This window comes from Cibotium barometz, chromosome 46, assembly GCF_041138505.1.
Source record: "Cibotium barometz isolate CiBa-2024 chromosome 46, ASM4113850v1, whole genome shotgun sequence".
Taxonomy (NCBI): domain Eukaryota; kingdom Viridiplantae; phylum Streptophyta; class Polypodiopsida; order Cyatheales; family Cibotiaceae; genus Cibotium; species Cibotium barometz.
This window is the reverse complement of record NC_141091.1, coordinates 23,697,946-23,714,227: the sequence shown is the minus strand read 5'-3', so window position 1 is coordinate 23,714,227 and position 16,282 is coordinate 23,697,946. Positions and strand designations below refer to the sequence as shown.

Here is a 16,282-nt window from a genome sequence, read left to right as displayed (position 1 = left end):
TTGACTCTACACAAAAGGTTAGATAGTGTAGATGGTGAAGATTTGAAGACACATAATATTTCCTTTCATGAAAAATTGAAGACTAAAAGAGATGATGGTCATACATACGTTACCATAGATTGGTTATGCACAACAATGGCCATGTTGCATAAGTGAAGTCAGTTTATATGAGAACCACACATCTATATATGTTTATTTCAGAGATTACTCCCATGTCTTTAAGGGGGAGTGTTAAAAATAAGAAAATACAAATTGGTCTTTTAGCGTATGGGTAAGAGCATGATGTAAACAAATATAGCATATATATGAATGGGCATTGGTGAGCGAACGAGAGTTTGCACATGAACAAGGCCTTAGATAAAGTAAGTGTATGGTTGAAGTGGGTTTTTTGATGTTGTGATAAGATTTTTCCCGCTTTCTTTTAGGAGTTAAGTTTTGCCAGAATTTCTTTTCATGAAGTTTTATATAAAGCCTTTTTGGGCTACTCATAATAACATGTTCTTGTTTGAGGTCAACGCTTCCCACAGATATCCTTACATTATGTATTGTTTTATGAGGCTGGCAAGGAGGTTGATGTGTGTGGATGTATAAATGTAGATTGGGCTGGCAGTTCTTATGATGTAAGATCTAGTAGTGGCTATGTGTTTAGCCTTGAGAGTGAAAAAGCTCATTGGAGTTCTAAAAAGAAACCTATAATTGCTTCTATACAAAAAAAAAATATGTAGCACCCAAATATAGACTACATGCATGCTACTATGGTTGTATGTGAGGTAGATCTTAGTTTGTATATTCCCATGGCATGCCATTTTAATTCACATTGTCTTGAGGTGATCACTCTATAAAAACCCATATAGCATGTGCATGCAAGCGTTTAAAATACCCTTGTTTTTTTAAATTTTCTACTTTTTTCAACATTTTTTCACCCACTGAAAAGCATATATATCCATAAATTAACATAATTAAAAACTACATTAAATAGAAAATTGTTTGTTCCTTCTCCATAAATCAACATAGTCTAATTACATTCAATAGGTATTTGTTTATTCCCTTCCTTCTCAATAAATTAACATAGCCAAATTACATTCAATAGGTATTTGTTTATTCCCTTCTTACATGCATAAGTCCCCAACTTAAAGAACCCCCTCCATTCATGTTGGTGCTATGTTACATATGTATAAATTGACCCTCCAACCTTAATAGTAACCTAGTGGTTTATGCTAGGACAAAGCATATAGAGGTGCATTATCATTTCTACATCAAGGAGGTCTTAGCAAGTGAGATTGTTCGCATGGATGAGCAGGTGAATGATATTTCATTAGAAACATTAGGTGGTTGAGAAGTTCCAGCTACATTCAAGAAAGGAATTAGAATACATGAGTTCAACTTGAGCTTGAGGGGGAGTGTTGAAGTATGAAGCTCAAATTGCCTGGACACTCCAAGATGACACAAGTGGTAGTGTGGAGCAGTGTGATATGGTTGAGACATTTACATTGGATATGGATGAAAGCCTAGACCTCCTCTTTAGTGTGTGGCGATGTGGTGGATATAATCAATATCATTTGGGAATCCTCTTTGGATTAGTTGGCATGAATGGACATTTTCAAAAGGTCCATCTTTTGTGTGTGGTGGTGATTGAGATCCACTGTTTGTGAAAATATGTAGAGATTGGGCTTATGTTTGAGGGCTTGATCCATGTTGATAAATCTAAGGAACCCATATCTGTCAACAAAATATATATTACACTTGAAGAAATATAATAATAGTTTGTTATATAACGGATCATAAAGCCTTAAAATTGACTTCTCCAATACACCATAAGGAGTAATCATGCATATCAATGCTTTGTATATTATGTCTTGTTTAGTTAAAAATTATTTATCTCTGTCTCGTCTCTAATGTCTTTTCTTTGTCTCATCTCTAGAATTTATTATCTCTATCTTGTTTGTTGACAATGTATTGTTTAGTAAAATTATATAGTCTATGTTTCATCTCTATTATCTTATTTGTTGGAAATATATACAAGAAGCACTCTCTAATTCATGTGAGCACATAGGTCCTTGGCATTAAAAAATGTTTGTGAAAAAACTTTACGAAAGAAAAAGACAAGTAATCAAGAGGCTGCACAATCCAGGATACCATAGGGCATCACCTCCCATTTAGGGGTGGAAGGACATTTATGCATATTAGGTTTCCCTTGTATGTACTAGCATCTACACCCAATATGTATAAGATACCCCTATAATGACTGTAATAGTTCAACATATGTATTATTGTTGAGTTTATTGATGTAATAAACAAACCAACATCTATATATACATTTATGTCTTATTTCCTTAAAGTCATTCACATGGATAGTCCCTTTCTGAAAAACAATAGCATTTTTAGCCATTCATAGCTCCCATAAGCATACATATCCAATTAGATTAATCATGATAGTCAATTGTTGGGCCTTCCTCCATATGTTCCCCTAAAATCTAGGTACCCCATTTTATCCTTAGGCCCAAAGAGGTTACTATCCATTTATTTATTTTCTCTCAAAATCCTATGACGGCAAGGTAGCTCTATAATGCATGCCTTCCATCCTCAAGTGTTGTACCATACCTAGGGCAAGCCCCTAATGTGAAGTTCCTTTGTACCAGCTTACATCCCAAAGGCAATGCCACATGCATACTTTCCACAAAATAGGCGGCAATGCCAGCCCAAGGCGGCTACCTTACGCCTCTGTTTGCTCTCCACCCTCGTCCAAAGCGCCTCTGTTTGCTCTCCACCCTCGTCCAAAGCGCCTGCAGCCCTTCAAACCTGCATAGGCCACCTTCCTTTGCCTAGCCTCTATCTCTGCAGTCTCACCAGCCCGTCTTTCTACAAGGCGGCTCCTCACACTGCTCACCTCTCTCCTGTCATACACCCGAGCCTTCACACACGCAACAACTCCACGGCTCTCTAGCCTCACCTGCGCATCCACTGTTGAGGCGACCCTTCTCTTCACAGGCGGCAACACCACCGTTCTCTGTTGGCTCCCTTCACACCTGTGGCTGCCTTCGCTACAGCTCTACGCTGAATCACCAGGGCGACTCCCTGCCTGCTGGACGAGGCGGCAGCTCTACAGACTCACCAGAGCACCTTCACCATGACGAGGCGATCACCCGCGAGCCCTGCTCCAGCGGCCACCTCTCTCTTCACACGTCCCCCTGTCTGCAGAATCACCCTCAGCTTCGCCTCTCTCTCGCTAGCCTCCCCAAGTATCACCAAAGAGTAGCCCTGTTTCTCGACTGCACCTCAGCAAGGCCATCTTTACCATCTACAAGGTGGCCCTTATCTCCTCTCGCGTCTCCGCCACCACCTTCTAGAGGGTACACTGGCAGCTACAAAGGCTTTCACATGGCTATTCCCAAGTTGGCCACACTATTTAATGTATATATATATTTTTTATTTTTTTCCCAAAACCTCAATGATGGCCACACACTGCTTCAAGGGCCCCTTCTTCTCCTTGCATTCAGGTCATCACGCCATGCCCACGACCTTCCAAAACAAGAGCTGCCCACAAGCTCAGAATCATCAGCATCATAACTTACCAAAATACGATTATTATCCCATGCTCTAAAGGCGGCCTCTCTTCCGAATGAGTTAGTGCCCTGCATTTGGCAACCACCCGCACACCATACTGTTGCAATAAAAACTTCCAAAATCTCTAGCATCTTCTCCCAAAAAAAACAACATGCATACCAGCTCACTACAAAACCACTCACTCTATACATCTGCCAGGGCATTCAGGGCAAAGTTTTTTTACACGCCATGCATTCCATATGTACACAAGCCCAAAACACCTTTCAGAGAGAAATGCCTAACATACTTTGCCAACCACCTAGCCTGCAGGACATTCATGTCCTAGCAGTTAGTATCCATAAACTGTCAGCCTCCAGGGTCAAAAGGCCACTGTTGCATGTCTCTTCCAATTATACACGCCTGCCCATCTAGTCCATCTAGGTGATATACCAATTGGGAGTTTCTTTCATTCAAAACTAATGGCATCTCACCATTCTGACTATCCTCTTCATGCACACTCTCAGCATCACCAAAAATTGGGTCTGCATAACCCTCATCCACATCTTCTTCTTCTTGGGTCAATTCCAAACATACTTGGGCCTCACTTGCCCACTGCACAGCCATAGTTAAAAGCATATGCATTAACATTTTGCAACCCAAATCCTTGGGCCTTTGATTACCTGGCTCATAAGTATTCACTGTTGTGGAAAAATTTTCGTCTTTTTCCAGCATAGCATTCCTAGACCTCATAACCCCAAATTCACCTGACTCTGGCTCCCACATGCCGGGTTGCTCAAACATTAGTTCTTCTTCAACCGGTTCAATAAGAAAATTCCTAGAATCCAGCAGATAAGCATTGCTCTCACTCACATGATCATCCGTGAGACCAGCTTTCCAAGTTCCACTGTCCTCTTCAGAAGAGAGACTCATTTCCGAAGGTGCTTCAAGCATCATCTTGTCCTCTACTTCCTCATTGCCAACCACCTTTGGTTCTTCTTCAGGCTCAAGATTTTCCCTTGTCTCACCCCTCGTGTCAAATCGTGCTAGATCCTCCATTTGCAATCCATCTCCTTCAATCTCTTCATCTACTTGCTCTTCCACTCCATCCTCTTCTTGTAGACTATCTTTTGTCTCTCCCCTCCTCCCCTTAGGTTCTTGAACAGGCTCTTTAAGCCAAGAGAAGCATCTGTTGACATCTAAATCCCTGCCTATGATGATTGGCAAAACCTTATTCTCTGCAAGAATTTTCTCTGCTTGAACTTTAGAAGCATAAATAACATCACTTAACACACCCTGACTAGTGGAAACATTATCAGAAATCTGGTGATTCTCATAACCATAAGCTGGCATAACATCCACCGCTATAGACTTCACAGTGCTCTCATTAAACTGCCCAAAATCCTTGGCGACTGCCTTCGGATTTACCTGGTACATTCCCCTGCCAATTTGTTGGTACATAGTGGGTGTTTGTTGCACAAAATCAACCTGGACCATATTCACATCAAGACAACCATTCTTGCCCACTTCATCTTCCTTGATCATCCCATAATCCGCCATTTTCTTCAGCTTCCATTCTTTCTCTTTTGCAATCCTCACCGCCTCTTCATAAGTAGAAGGTTGCTTCAAGTCCACTTTTACCAATAAACTTTGCTTCAAACCTGCTATGAATCGCTTCTTCTTCACAAACATGGGGGGAACTTCTGTTTCAAGAGCTAAACACCATCTTGTCCATAGCTCACTGAAAATTGTAACATAACTTGCCACACTCTGGCTTTCACCTTGCTTCAACTGCTGGAGCTCCTGCCAAATGTCATTGGGATCTTCTCTTCTCTAAAACTCCTTTGTCTTCTCTCAGGTTTTCCACCATCGTCATTCGAGATGGGCTACCAATCGTTCTTTTTGCTTCAAACCCTCGAAGCCATGTACCCGCTGTGCCCTTACTGTGCCCTTCAAAAAGATCTGGAAGAGCCTTAAAATTTGATCCGGATTATCCACATGGTTGGTAATACATGCTACCTCCATTTGCTCCAAGAAATCCTCTACATCCTCATTCTTATCACCGTGAAATTCAGGATAAGCAAACGCCATGGTTGCAACCTGTAAACTGAAGGAACCTGAAGAAAGATCCTCAGTGGGGACACCAAAAAGATGTGAGGTGAAAACAAGGAAGAAAACACAAGGCCTCTATAGCCTTTCACCTCGCAACTTTGGAATACAACAACAATATGGGGGCACCAGAGACGATATCACACACGTCTCACTACACTCAACTCACTCTCAACCTATGGGAATGGCCAGGTCATCGAGGCCGGAGCTCGGCGGCTCAACGTATCTTCTCCTGCAGCCGAAACCATAGACAATGGGGCACCACAATCCCCAACACAACACACTCTTTCTTCACACTTCACCCTTCCCAAACCACCCACAAAATCACTCCTTCCACTGAACACATAGACAAGAGTCCACACAGGTTGCCATCCAAAATTGAACTCACACACATACCCACTCTTTTGATTCACCAATCCACTCTCTTCACTGCACTCTTCAATAGACTTTCCCGAGTACACATCAATTCACACACCCCGCTAACTGATGCTCTATGTCTGCAGAATCCCCAGCCCTCAGTCGGCTTCTCTTCCTCTACCTTGCTGCTGCTCTTCGCCTGCACCTATGGCTGTACTCCACGCTCCCCCTCGCTCTTCACTTGCAGCTCCCTTCTCTGTCTCTTCTCAATCACTCCAGCTATTACCAGCAAGGCGTCACCATCTACAAGGCAACTCCTACCTCTTGGCCGTTAGCTCTGCACAGCCGCGAGCCCTGCTCCAAACCGCAACCTGCACTTACCCGAGAGCCTTCTCTTCAAAGAGGCGACCACACTCTTCACGCTCTTCACCATCACCCGATAGCGATCATGGTTCTCGGCTGCGCACCCTTCTCTTGCTCTCTGTAGCTCTGCCACGATCACCCTTCCTTTCAAACTAGGCGGCAACACCAGCCCAAGGCGGCTACCTTATGCCTCTGTTTGCTCTCCACACTCGTCCAAAGCGCCTGCAGCCCTTCAAACCTGCATAGGCCACCTTCCTTTGCCTAGCCTCTATCTCTGCAGTCTCACCAGCCCGTCTTTCTACAAGGCGACTCCTCACGCTGCTCGCCTCTCTCCTGTCATACACCCGAGCCTTCACACACGCAACAACTCCATGGCTCTCTAGCCTCACCTGCGCATCCACTGTTGAGGCGACCCTTCTCTTCACAGGTGGCAACACCACCGTTCTCTGTTGGCTCCCTTCACACCTGTGGCTGCCTTCGCTACAGCTTTGCGTTGAATCACCAGGGCGACTCCCTGCCTGCTGGACGAGGCGGCAACACTCCCTTCGGTGCCTGCAGACTCACCAGAGCACCTTCACCACGACGAGGCGATCACCCGCGAGCCCTGCTCCAGCGGCCACCTCTCTCTTCACACGTCCCCCTGTCTGCAGAATCACCCTCAGCTTCGCCTCTCTCTCGCCATCCTCCCTAAGTATCACCAAAGAGAAGCCCTGTTTCTCGACTGCACCCCTCAGCAAGGCCATCTTTACCATCTACAAGGCGGCCCTTATCTCCTCTCGCGTCTCCGCCACCACCTTCTAGAGGGTACGCTGGCAGCTACAAAGGCTTCCACATGGCTATTCCCAAGTTGGCCACACTATTTAATGTATATATATTTTTTATTTTTTTCCCAAAACCTCAATGATGGCCACACACTGCTTTAAGGGCCCCTTCTTCTCCTTGCATTCAGGTCATCACGCCATGCCCACGACCTTCCAAAACAAGAGCTGTCCACAAGCTCAGAATCATCAGCATCATAACTTACCAAAATACGATTATTACCCCATGCTCCAAAGGCGGCCTCTCTTCCGAATGAGTCAGTGCCCTACATTTGGCAACCACCCGCACACCATACTGTTGCAATAAAAACTTCCAAAATCTCCAGCATCTGCTCCCAAAAAAAACAACACGCATACCAGCTCACTACAAAACCACTCACTCTATACATCTGCCAGGGCATTCAGGGCAAAGTTTTTTTACACGCCATGCATTCCATATGTACACAAGCCCAAAACACCTTTCAGAAAAATGCCTAACACCACCACCAACCATCAATGGGTGCACTAACTACCATCCCCAATCCCTACATTCCTATCACAATAGTTTCATCATTTGCTTCTCCCAAGTGTAAATAGTAGCCCAAGTCAAGTAAGAAGAGAGAGTATATGCTGATGTCATCACTTTCCAAGCTTATACAAAAGGACTCAAACCATTTCAAGCACACTGACAACCATGCTATATTTGTACAATAAGAAGATGGTATGCAACAATATACAACAAGTGCAAACTATTGTCTCATACTAATTAAGCTAAGTGACACAAAACCATAAATAAGCATAACCAAGCCTATACCAGACCACCTCTAGACTCCCATAAGTGCATTCCTATCTTTCTAGAGTTGTAGAGATATCATTTGTACGGAGCACAATAAAACTTGTCAAAATGTGTTTGGTACGATGCTCATAGTGATGCCTAGGGAGAATAAAATTTATGATGTAATTAGCATAGCTAGGCCCCAAGCTCTAGTAGTGCACAACAATGCCAACATAACAATAAGTGGGCCATCAAGTTTTAGATGTGAGACCTCATCTAGTAATGTTGGTCTCCTCAACCACTAGGTCCACCATCATTTGCTAACCTCCCATGGAAAAAGTTTACACCTTTTGTCTATGTAGACTATGTGAAAAGTTGGGGCATTTGAGATGCCCAACCAAAATGTAATGTGGCATTACTTAATTTCTCTCCTCTTGCCTGTGGAGTCAATTTGAATTTACCCTAAGGGTATTACATACATCTCCTTGCCCATCTAACAATTGGGTGGGGAAATTTTCCCTTTCCACACAAGTGGGGTTTATGTCAAATGTCTCTCTTCAATGAGCAGGGAATCTCTCACTTTAATGAGTGGGGTAACTTATGTGTGCAAAGCTTGTGAAAAGTTCAGATGAAAGCTTATACATTGAGTAGAAAGTAGAAAAAGGGGGGAAAGCCTAGAAGAGGGAGAGATATCCCCTACCTTTCTCATGGATGGGGAGTCTGCGTGGCCACATGGGGAAAAGGCACCCTTAATTAGTAGATTGTAGCATGTTTAGTTTTTTTTGTTTTTCTTTTCGAGCCAAGGTCAACTAGGTACAGATGTGCCCCATTAAACTCAAAAGGCCAAACCCTTTTGTCACTAGTTTCGACAAATATACATTTGCTCATTTCCACTCCCCCTCCCTTAGGAGACCCTTATCTGGGCGTGAGTACCCCAGGTAGGGATCTAGGTACTGTGGGTCTCGCAGCAGGGCTCACCCACTAAAAAAACCTTCCAACCCGGCACGCTCTAGAGTAGAAAATGTCATAACCCTTGTATCATGTTTACTCAGTAGGTCAGCCAAGATAAATTAATAATTTGGTTAGCAGGGCAGCCAAGATCAAATAACAATTTGGTTAGCAGGTCTACTGTACATTAAAGTTACGTGGGGGGCAGGACAGTAGAGTCTTTAAAGGTGTTAAAGCAGTCGGTGCAACTCACATGTTGAGTGATCACGTACCTGAAGGCTGTGGTGGAGCACTGCAAAGCTGAAGTCTGAACAAGCTCTGGTCCGGAGTGGCGTGTCATGACTCATGGCCACATGGGCTTTCATGTCCGATAACTCGTGCAAATAACAGCGCGTGCAGCAGCCTTCTCTGCTCACAGCAGCTACAGTGAGTTATCACGGTGCGAGCTATGGGTTTATCTATGCTAATCTGCATTTGGGCTGCGCTCATTTGCCTGCTGCAGCCGGCTTTCATCTGCGCAGCCGATCCCGACCCTATCCAAGACTACTGTGTCGCAGACCTTACCAACACCAACGTTTTCATCAATGGTCTCCCTTGCAAGAACCCAGGCTCCGTGTTTAGAGGGAGCGGCAATGTGTCTAACTGACTGGGAGTTGCCATCGCCATAGCGACGGGAGCCACCTTTCCTGCTCTCAACACGCAGGGCCTAGCCGTGGCTAAGCTAGGTAGACTGGCAAGTTGGGCATGCCAAGGCCGTAAGTTAAGAGCCCGTAAGACAAGTAATGGAAGAGATATCTATATAGATAGGTATATGGATGGATATCTATTCTGTACTGAATCTGACTTGCCGGAAGTGCTATGATATGATCGATCAGCACCGAATTTCCATATTAGAGAAGGGGACTGATGACATGGCGTTTTTTAATCCAATATATAGAGGCTGGACTCTAGTTAGAGAGGGGCGGGCGGACCCAAAGCATGGTAAAGGTCCCAAGATAAAGTGCTTATCAGCACGAAATCAGCTTTCAGCCGAGGCGAAGGCCTTACGGGAATGCAAAGCATAGCTGGTCCGACATGTTTTCGATGATATATATATATATACATACATACATGAGATATATCGGTTCTCTATAAGAAAGGGGAGCATGAGGCTTAAGATCCAGCCCTACAAGCCCTCTCTGGATTGCAAGAAGATCCCATTATTCACTTCGCGAACAATTTAGGTGAACCGTTGAACACCACCAAGATATACATGCCAATGAAATAAAGTTTGGGCAAGAAACAATTGTCATCTCGTGAAGGAATGACAAGGCCGACTCATCAGCTTACCTGACATCATCTTCCAGAAAACCTTGGCCCCATCACACAGGCCCAAGTAGAAGCAATTAAAAAGGCTTTCCACCACTAGGAAGAATGGGAACCTAGTAGCAAACCCAGTGGTGAATTAAAGCCTATGGATGATGGTTGTGAGTAAATCCTTTTCCTTATGTCCATATCTAGCTTACATCAAAAACACCCACTTCCACATGTTTCATCAAATATATAACATGATCTTCACAAGGTTGTAATAATCCCCATCCACTAAATGCCAATTTGTTGCTAGAGCACATCAAAAAGGTGCAACATATACACTTTGTAAAGTTCTATATATTACACTTATTTTTTAGAAGAGTTGTTGTCTTCATCTTCATGAGTTACCTAAATCCATAAGAGCTACATATATACATGCAGATACATGTAGATTTCTGAAATTCTAATAGTTAGTGTGTGTGTGTGTGTGTTGTCTCTGATGTGCATGTGCTCGTTTGTAGGTGTGCAAGTGTTATAGTAGCTAAGTACACATACATGCACGAGAGAGAGAGAGAGAGAGAGAGAGAGAGCACTTTGTTTTGCACTTATTTGGATAGACAATGAGTTCTAAGATGAGGTCAAAATTGCTACACTTTATGCATTTTATGACTTAGCATAGGTGAGAATGCACAGTACAAGAGATGGGGAACATAGCCACTTAGCATAGGTAAGAATGCACTATACAAGAGATGGGAAACATGGTCGTGCAGCAGCATAGCCACATGAAGAGGAGAGAGAGTAGAGAGAGGACCTGGGTTGTTGCACAAGGTGTGCACAGTTCCAATATGCAACTAATACGTGTGCATATCATCATACATAGCCGCATGTATAACCACGTAATGGGAAAAAAATATTTCTAGGCATTCCAGAGAGATCAAAATATCCCAATATCACAAAAGAAGAAGCACAAAATGTTATCCCAATATCACAAAAGAACAAGCATCAAATGTATTGTAATACAATCAAATATGGACTAAATCAAGACTGGCAAATTGAGAATTGTTAAATGAATTAGAGTGAACTTGGCCAACATCTTTTTTATCTTCCAATCAAATTCATACATGCTAATTGGTCTATCTCAAGATCCATATGTCCTATTCCAAGATCAAGAAAAAGATCTATCCCTTTGCTAGTGGACTCAACATCATCATCATCATCATTATACTCGAATTCAATTCCTTCCTCATCATCTTGGATAGGGACACCTTTATCTTGATTAGTTGGTGGTATCTTGTGTTCTTCATCTTGTACTTGACCCTCCACATGTTCATTTTCGACTGCCACTTCATCCAAGAAATGAGATAAAAGCTATTAATCTATTTAGGAACATGATGTAACATTAATTTGTAAAAAACATGTCAACTTATTCTAAAGGCATAGGTGATATCTCTTCGCATTGTGGTTGTGTAGATGTGGTTGTGTAGATACACAAAGAATATATAACAAGTAAAAATACTATACATTCTATTAGTTTCTATTCTAATTTATTGAATGGGTGTGTGTAGAAATTGAGAAACAAAAACCTTAAATCATAATGCCATAATAATTTACAAACTTCTCAAAATAAATGAGCTTACATCTTGGCTAATAGGATCTTCCTTGATGCTTTTCTTGAACTTGAGTACAAAGAAATTTGCATAAGTTCCCTATGTATAGAACCACGTTGAATTATAAGAACTTTCATGATAGTTATCTTGTTTGATTACAAAAAACAAAATTCTTTCATATAAGCTATCAAAAGAAAGAAATAAACTTATCCTAGTGAAATTTCCCTACTACTTTCTTTGATCATAAAAGAACCGAACATCTATTTATATTGTTATTAACCTCAAAATGCTAGTAAACGATTTTGGATGGATAAATAAACAAAACTTAAAATCAATTGTCTTCATTCTTGGTAGTAATGGATATAAATCATAATACAAATAGTTGAATGATTGTAGATGTGATTTTTTTATAAGATGGAAACGTGAATGCATTTTATGTGCTTGTAAAAGTAGGTTTACAACATTTGCTAATGTGACAAGACTACAATTCTAGCTTATGGTCCTTTTGTAAATCATCCCACAAGGGAGCTGCAAAGCTTAGCATAATGGGAAGTGCTTGTGATGGCTTTGGAATATTTGTAGCAGTATAATGGATACATAGACTTTAAGTCAACTCATGGATGCCTTCAAAGCAATTTACAACTTTGGCTTTGAAAGATACAATCAATGTATTAATGTCTATGTATAGAGCCTTGCTACTAATTGAAAGGCATGGGTTTCTTTGGCTATATAATAATGGAATTATGCTAGTGGTGGGGGTTAGCAAAAGGGTATATGCAAATTGGTGAGGATGGAGGTGAGCACGAAGTACATGAGGAAAAGCAGAGGACGGGCATTGGTAAAGGTGGAAGATAGCAATGAAGAATGGGGCGAGGACGACGATGGCTGATCGAAGAATTGGAAGTCATACACCATGGTTCCGTCGGGCTTGAAGAGACCATAGTTGCGCTCAGAGCCAGGGCCGGGCTTCATGTCCTCATTGAAGAGAGCAAACAGGTAGACCTCAAGCGTCGTGTTGGGCCTTAGAGGTGTGCCTCGCTCAGAAGCGATATGGTTGATCAAGTTGGCGTGATAAATCCTTGCATTCTCCACGCTTGCCCCCGGCTCATCTTTATCGCCAGCCGACGGCCATCCTGTCTCAGAGACCAGCAAGGTGATGTTTTCATGGCCTAGCTCCGCTATGGCGGAATACACAGCATCCATCTGCGCGTCAAACATGTTGTCGTAATGCAGGCCCGTGACGGGATCGCTCACGCCGGGGTTTGGTCGGAAGAGGGCATAATCTAAGGGTATTAAGGTGGGGTTTTCTTTGTATGGGAAGAAGGGGTACACGTTGATGAAGAAAGGGGCGCCTGTGCGGTTGAGAAAGTCTAGCACCGGCTTCATGAAGCTGTGGGCTATGGCGGAGTCGAAGGTGCCGGAAGAGGGCGGGTAGGAGGTGTTGACGGTGGCGAAGGAGTGTGCGGTGGAGACAGCGATCTGATGGTGGAGGTTGAGGACGTAGAGAGCAGCGTAGACGCTCTGCATGGCGGGGAGGACCTGGGCCATCATGGTGGTGTCGTTGGTGCTGAAGATTTCGTTTCCGACGACGATGGCGGTGATGCGGGTGTAAGGCATGTGGACGGCGATGTTGGACTGAACCCACTGCAGGGCTACGGCGGAGTCGCTGAGGGCGCCCAGCTCCTGGTTGGGGATCCCCACTATGAAGGAGATCCCCGTGTTTGTGAACGTGCTCAACACCGAAGCGTCCGCATCATACAGCTTCGCCTTGCTCACGCATATTGCCTGCAGCAGCGTCACCACCGCTGCAGGCGGCGGCAAATCATTCGCCACCATGCCATAGTTTATCCCAAAATTCAGCCCATCGCACGCTACCGCCGACATCGCCCCATTCCCTGCATGCACCACCATGCAGGATTAACAAAATTCACACTAAACACAACACTAATTACCACCTATACAACACTTACCACTAATCACGCATTAAACACTCATTTTATTAATCCTGCATGCACCATGCAGGATTAACAAAATTCACACTAAACACAACACTAATTACCACCAATCACAGTACACTATACAACACTTTCCACTAATCGCACACTAAACACTACTTTTGCAACTAATCCCACTAGTTATTCAGTACGCTTTCCACATAAAATACAGCATGCAGTATCAACACCAAACAACAATACCCAGTAATCGCACACATTAAACACTAAATTTGCAACTAATCTAGTAGTCCACATAAAATACAGCATGCAGTATCAACACCAACGAACACTCACCACTAATTTCGCAACTAATCCTAGTAACCAGTCAGAACATTTTCCACATAAAATACAGCATGCAGCATCAACATAACCAACACTCACCACTAATCACACACAATCAACACCGATTTTGCAGCTAATCCGGGCAGTTAATCACCAAAATGCAAGTGTACGCACCTGATATACTAACAAAGATCAGGATAGCTAGAGGGAGCACCACTATCCCCATAATCATCGATTGAAAAGATCACAGAACCACCTAAGATTAGCTGCTAATGAAAATCGTTAAGTCACGGCCTAATACTATCGATAAGTGATTAAATGCAGTGTTGCAGCTAGCCGCGCAAAGACACGACCACCTGCGAGAAGCTAAAGAACACAAGCTATAACGACAGGTAGGAGGCGAGTAGGTGCACAACACCTCTATATATATTAGGCAAGCTTGCAACGCAAGGCAACCTGCTCAAGCGAAACGCAACGCCAGCCAAAAGGCAAAAACGAGTCAAGCAGAAAGGGCAATGTAGCACTGTAAGTTGGATGCCACTGCAGTGGAATCCATCTCTACACAGCCCTACCCCTTTATTTTACCTTCTGAACCGAGCTCTATTATTGCATGCCCGATGTGACCACCCTTTTCCCTTCATTTGGGCATTAAAATAATTTGCCCTTTAAAGCCTCACTCACAGTACCTTATTCAGATCCGAATTGTAAAGAATATTTCACTCTAGATCTAGATGCTAGAAAAAAAAAACCTTCCCTTTGTGTATTTTGTACCGGTTAAAATTCAAAATAACCTATTGACTTTACTCTTTCTCTTTACAAAAACCGATAAAATTTATACATTTTCAGTTATAAAAACCTTATCCATGCTCACACACCTGACAAGGAATCCCAAACACACAACTAACAAGGAATCCCAAACACATTAATTACATAGGCTCTCTTGACCAAAGCCCACCTCACACCCCCCTTCTTACCTAGGACGTATCTCTAGCCCCTCTACACATCCTATAACCCATCTTCACATCCCTCTACTATTAACCCATCTTCACATCCCTCTACTATTAAGCATATCCAAAAAGGCATATCAAATTTTTAAAGAATCCCTTTTTATGGGAGAGAGGGGTGCAACTCTACATGCCACTAGGATAGTTTCGAACAACCTTGTATCTCCATTTGGGAGGCATGGGCGCTACGTCCATTGGGCTATAGCCTAGGAGGCAAATCTACGCTTTGCAAAGAAAATTGCCTTGCCTCATTCTAATCATCAGGAGCTTGTGTGCAACAAGGAATCAATCCTCTTGAAGTTTTGGCCCTTTGCAAGGTAAACCTTTGCAAAGCAGATTATCTTGCCTCATTCTAACCCTCATGAGTTAGTGTCGTGTAAATAAGGAATTTTCCCTCTTGAAGTTTTGGCCCTTTGAAAGGAAAAGTATCTTACCTCATTTCTACCCCCAAAAGCCACTTATTTGTCGATTATCTTACCTCATTTCTACCCCTAAGAGCCACTTACTTGTCATGTGACAAGAAAATAAACCACTTTGCTTTCTCTTCTGCCCTCTTGAAGTTTTGGCCGTTGTAAAGAAATGTATCTTACCTCATTTCTACCCCCAAGAGCCACTTATTTGTCGATTATCTTACCTCATTTCTACCCCAAGAGCCACTTACTTGTCACGTGACAAGAAAATAAACCACTTTTCTAAAGACTGCAAGCACATCATCACAATTGCCTATCCCCAAACTTTTTATTAAATCATAGAATTTCTATTGAAAATCGTAATAGTTCATCATATTCCATTGGCATGTACCAAAAGGCACACAAAATCTCTAAGGTGGGCCCTCTACTTAGATAGTGTAATCCTTTAACCAAAAGAGAGAAATATAGGATTAATTAGTTTGCACCATCTCCACGTTTTGACAACTTTCATGTCCACACACACTACACAAGCATACATGCACACATGCACATACACAAATATGGTGATACTTTAGAAACACTTGCCATGATAATAGCATTTAAAAGTAGCATAATGCTCACAAACAACAATAAGATGGATCCTAAGAGAGAGTTATCCTGGTATAATATTAATTGCATCTAATTACGTTCAATAATGGGGAAAGAGTAATTTGTAAAAACTTAATAATATGCTCATATCACACAATCCCTCCTAGCATATACATTGTAGGCTTCTAATATTAGTGGTAAAATTTTCCATTTTCTAT

At 42.7% G+C, this 16,282-nt stretch overlaps 1 protein-coding gene across 1 annotated transcript; it reads right to left on the bottom strand.

The window, feature by feature from the left end:
• Positions 1-12,111: 12,111 nt before the first annotated feature.
• LOC147612042 (glucan endo-1,3-beta-glucosidase 14-like) lies at positions 12,112-14,616 on the bottom strand. Its single transcript, XM_086783878.1, has 2 exons — positions 14,237-14,616; positions 12,112-13,681 (listed from the first exon to the last, which is right to left on the bottom strand). Exons 1-2 carry the CDS (start codon positions 14,292-14,294, stop codon positions 12,546-12,548), a joined length of 1,194 nt encoding a protein of 397 aa, XP_086640004.1. The 5' UTR covers positions 14,295-14,616; the 3' UTR covers positions 12,112-12,545.
• Positions 14,617-16,282: the final 1,666 nt, after the last annotated feature.

Bases quoted from the DNA above. Each gene is read 5' to 3' on its own strand.
- LOC147612042 (XM_086783878.1), bottom strand. From the start codon at position 14,294: ATGATTATGGGGATAGTGGTGCTCCCTCTAGCTATCCTGATCTTTGTT. The intron at 13,682-14,236 runs GTGCGTACACTT...TGGTGCATGCAG, and splicing joins GATCTTTGTTAGTATATCAG to GGAATGGGGCGATGTCGGCG.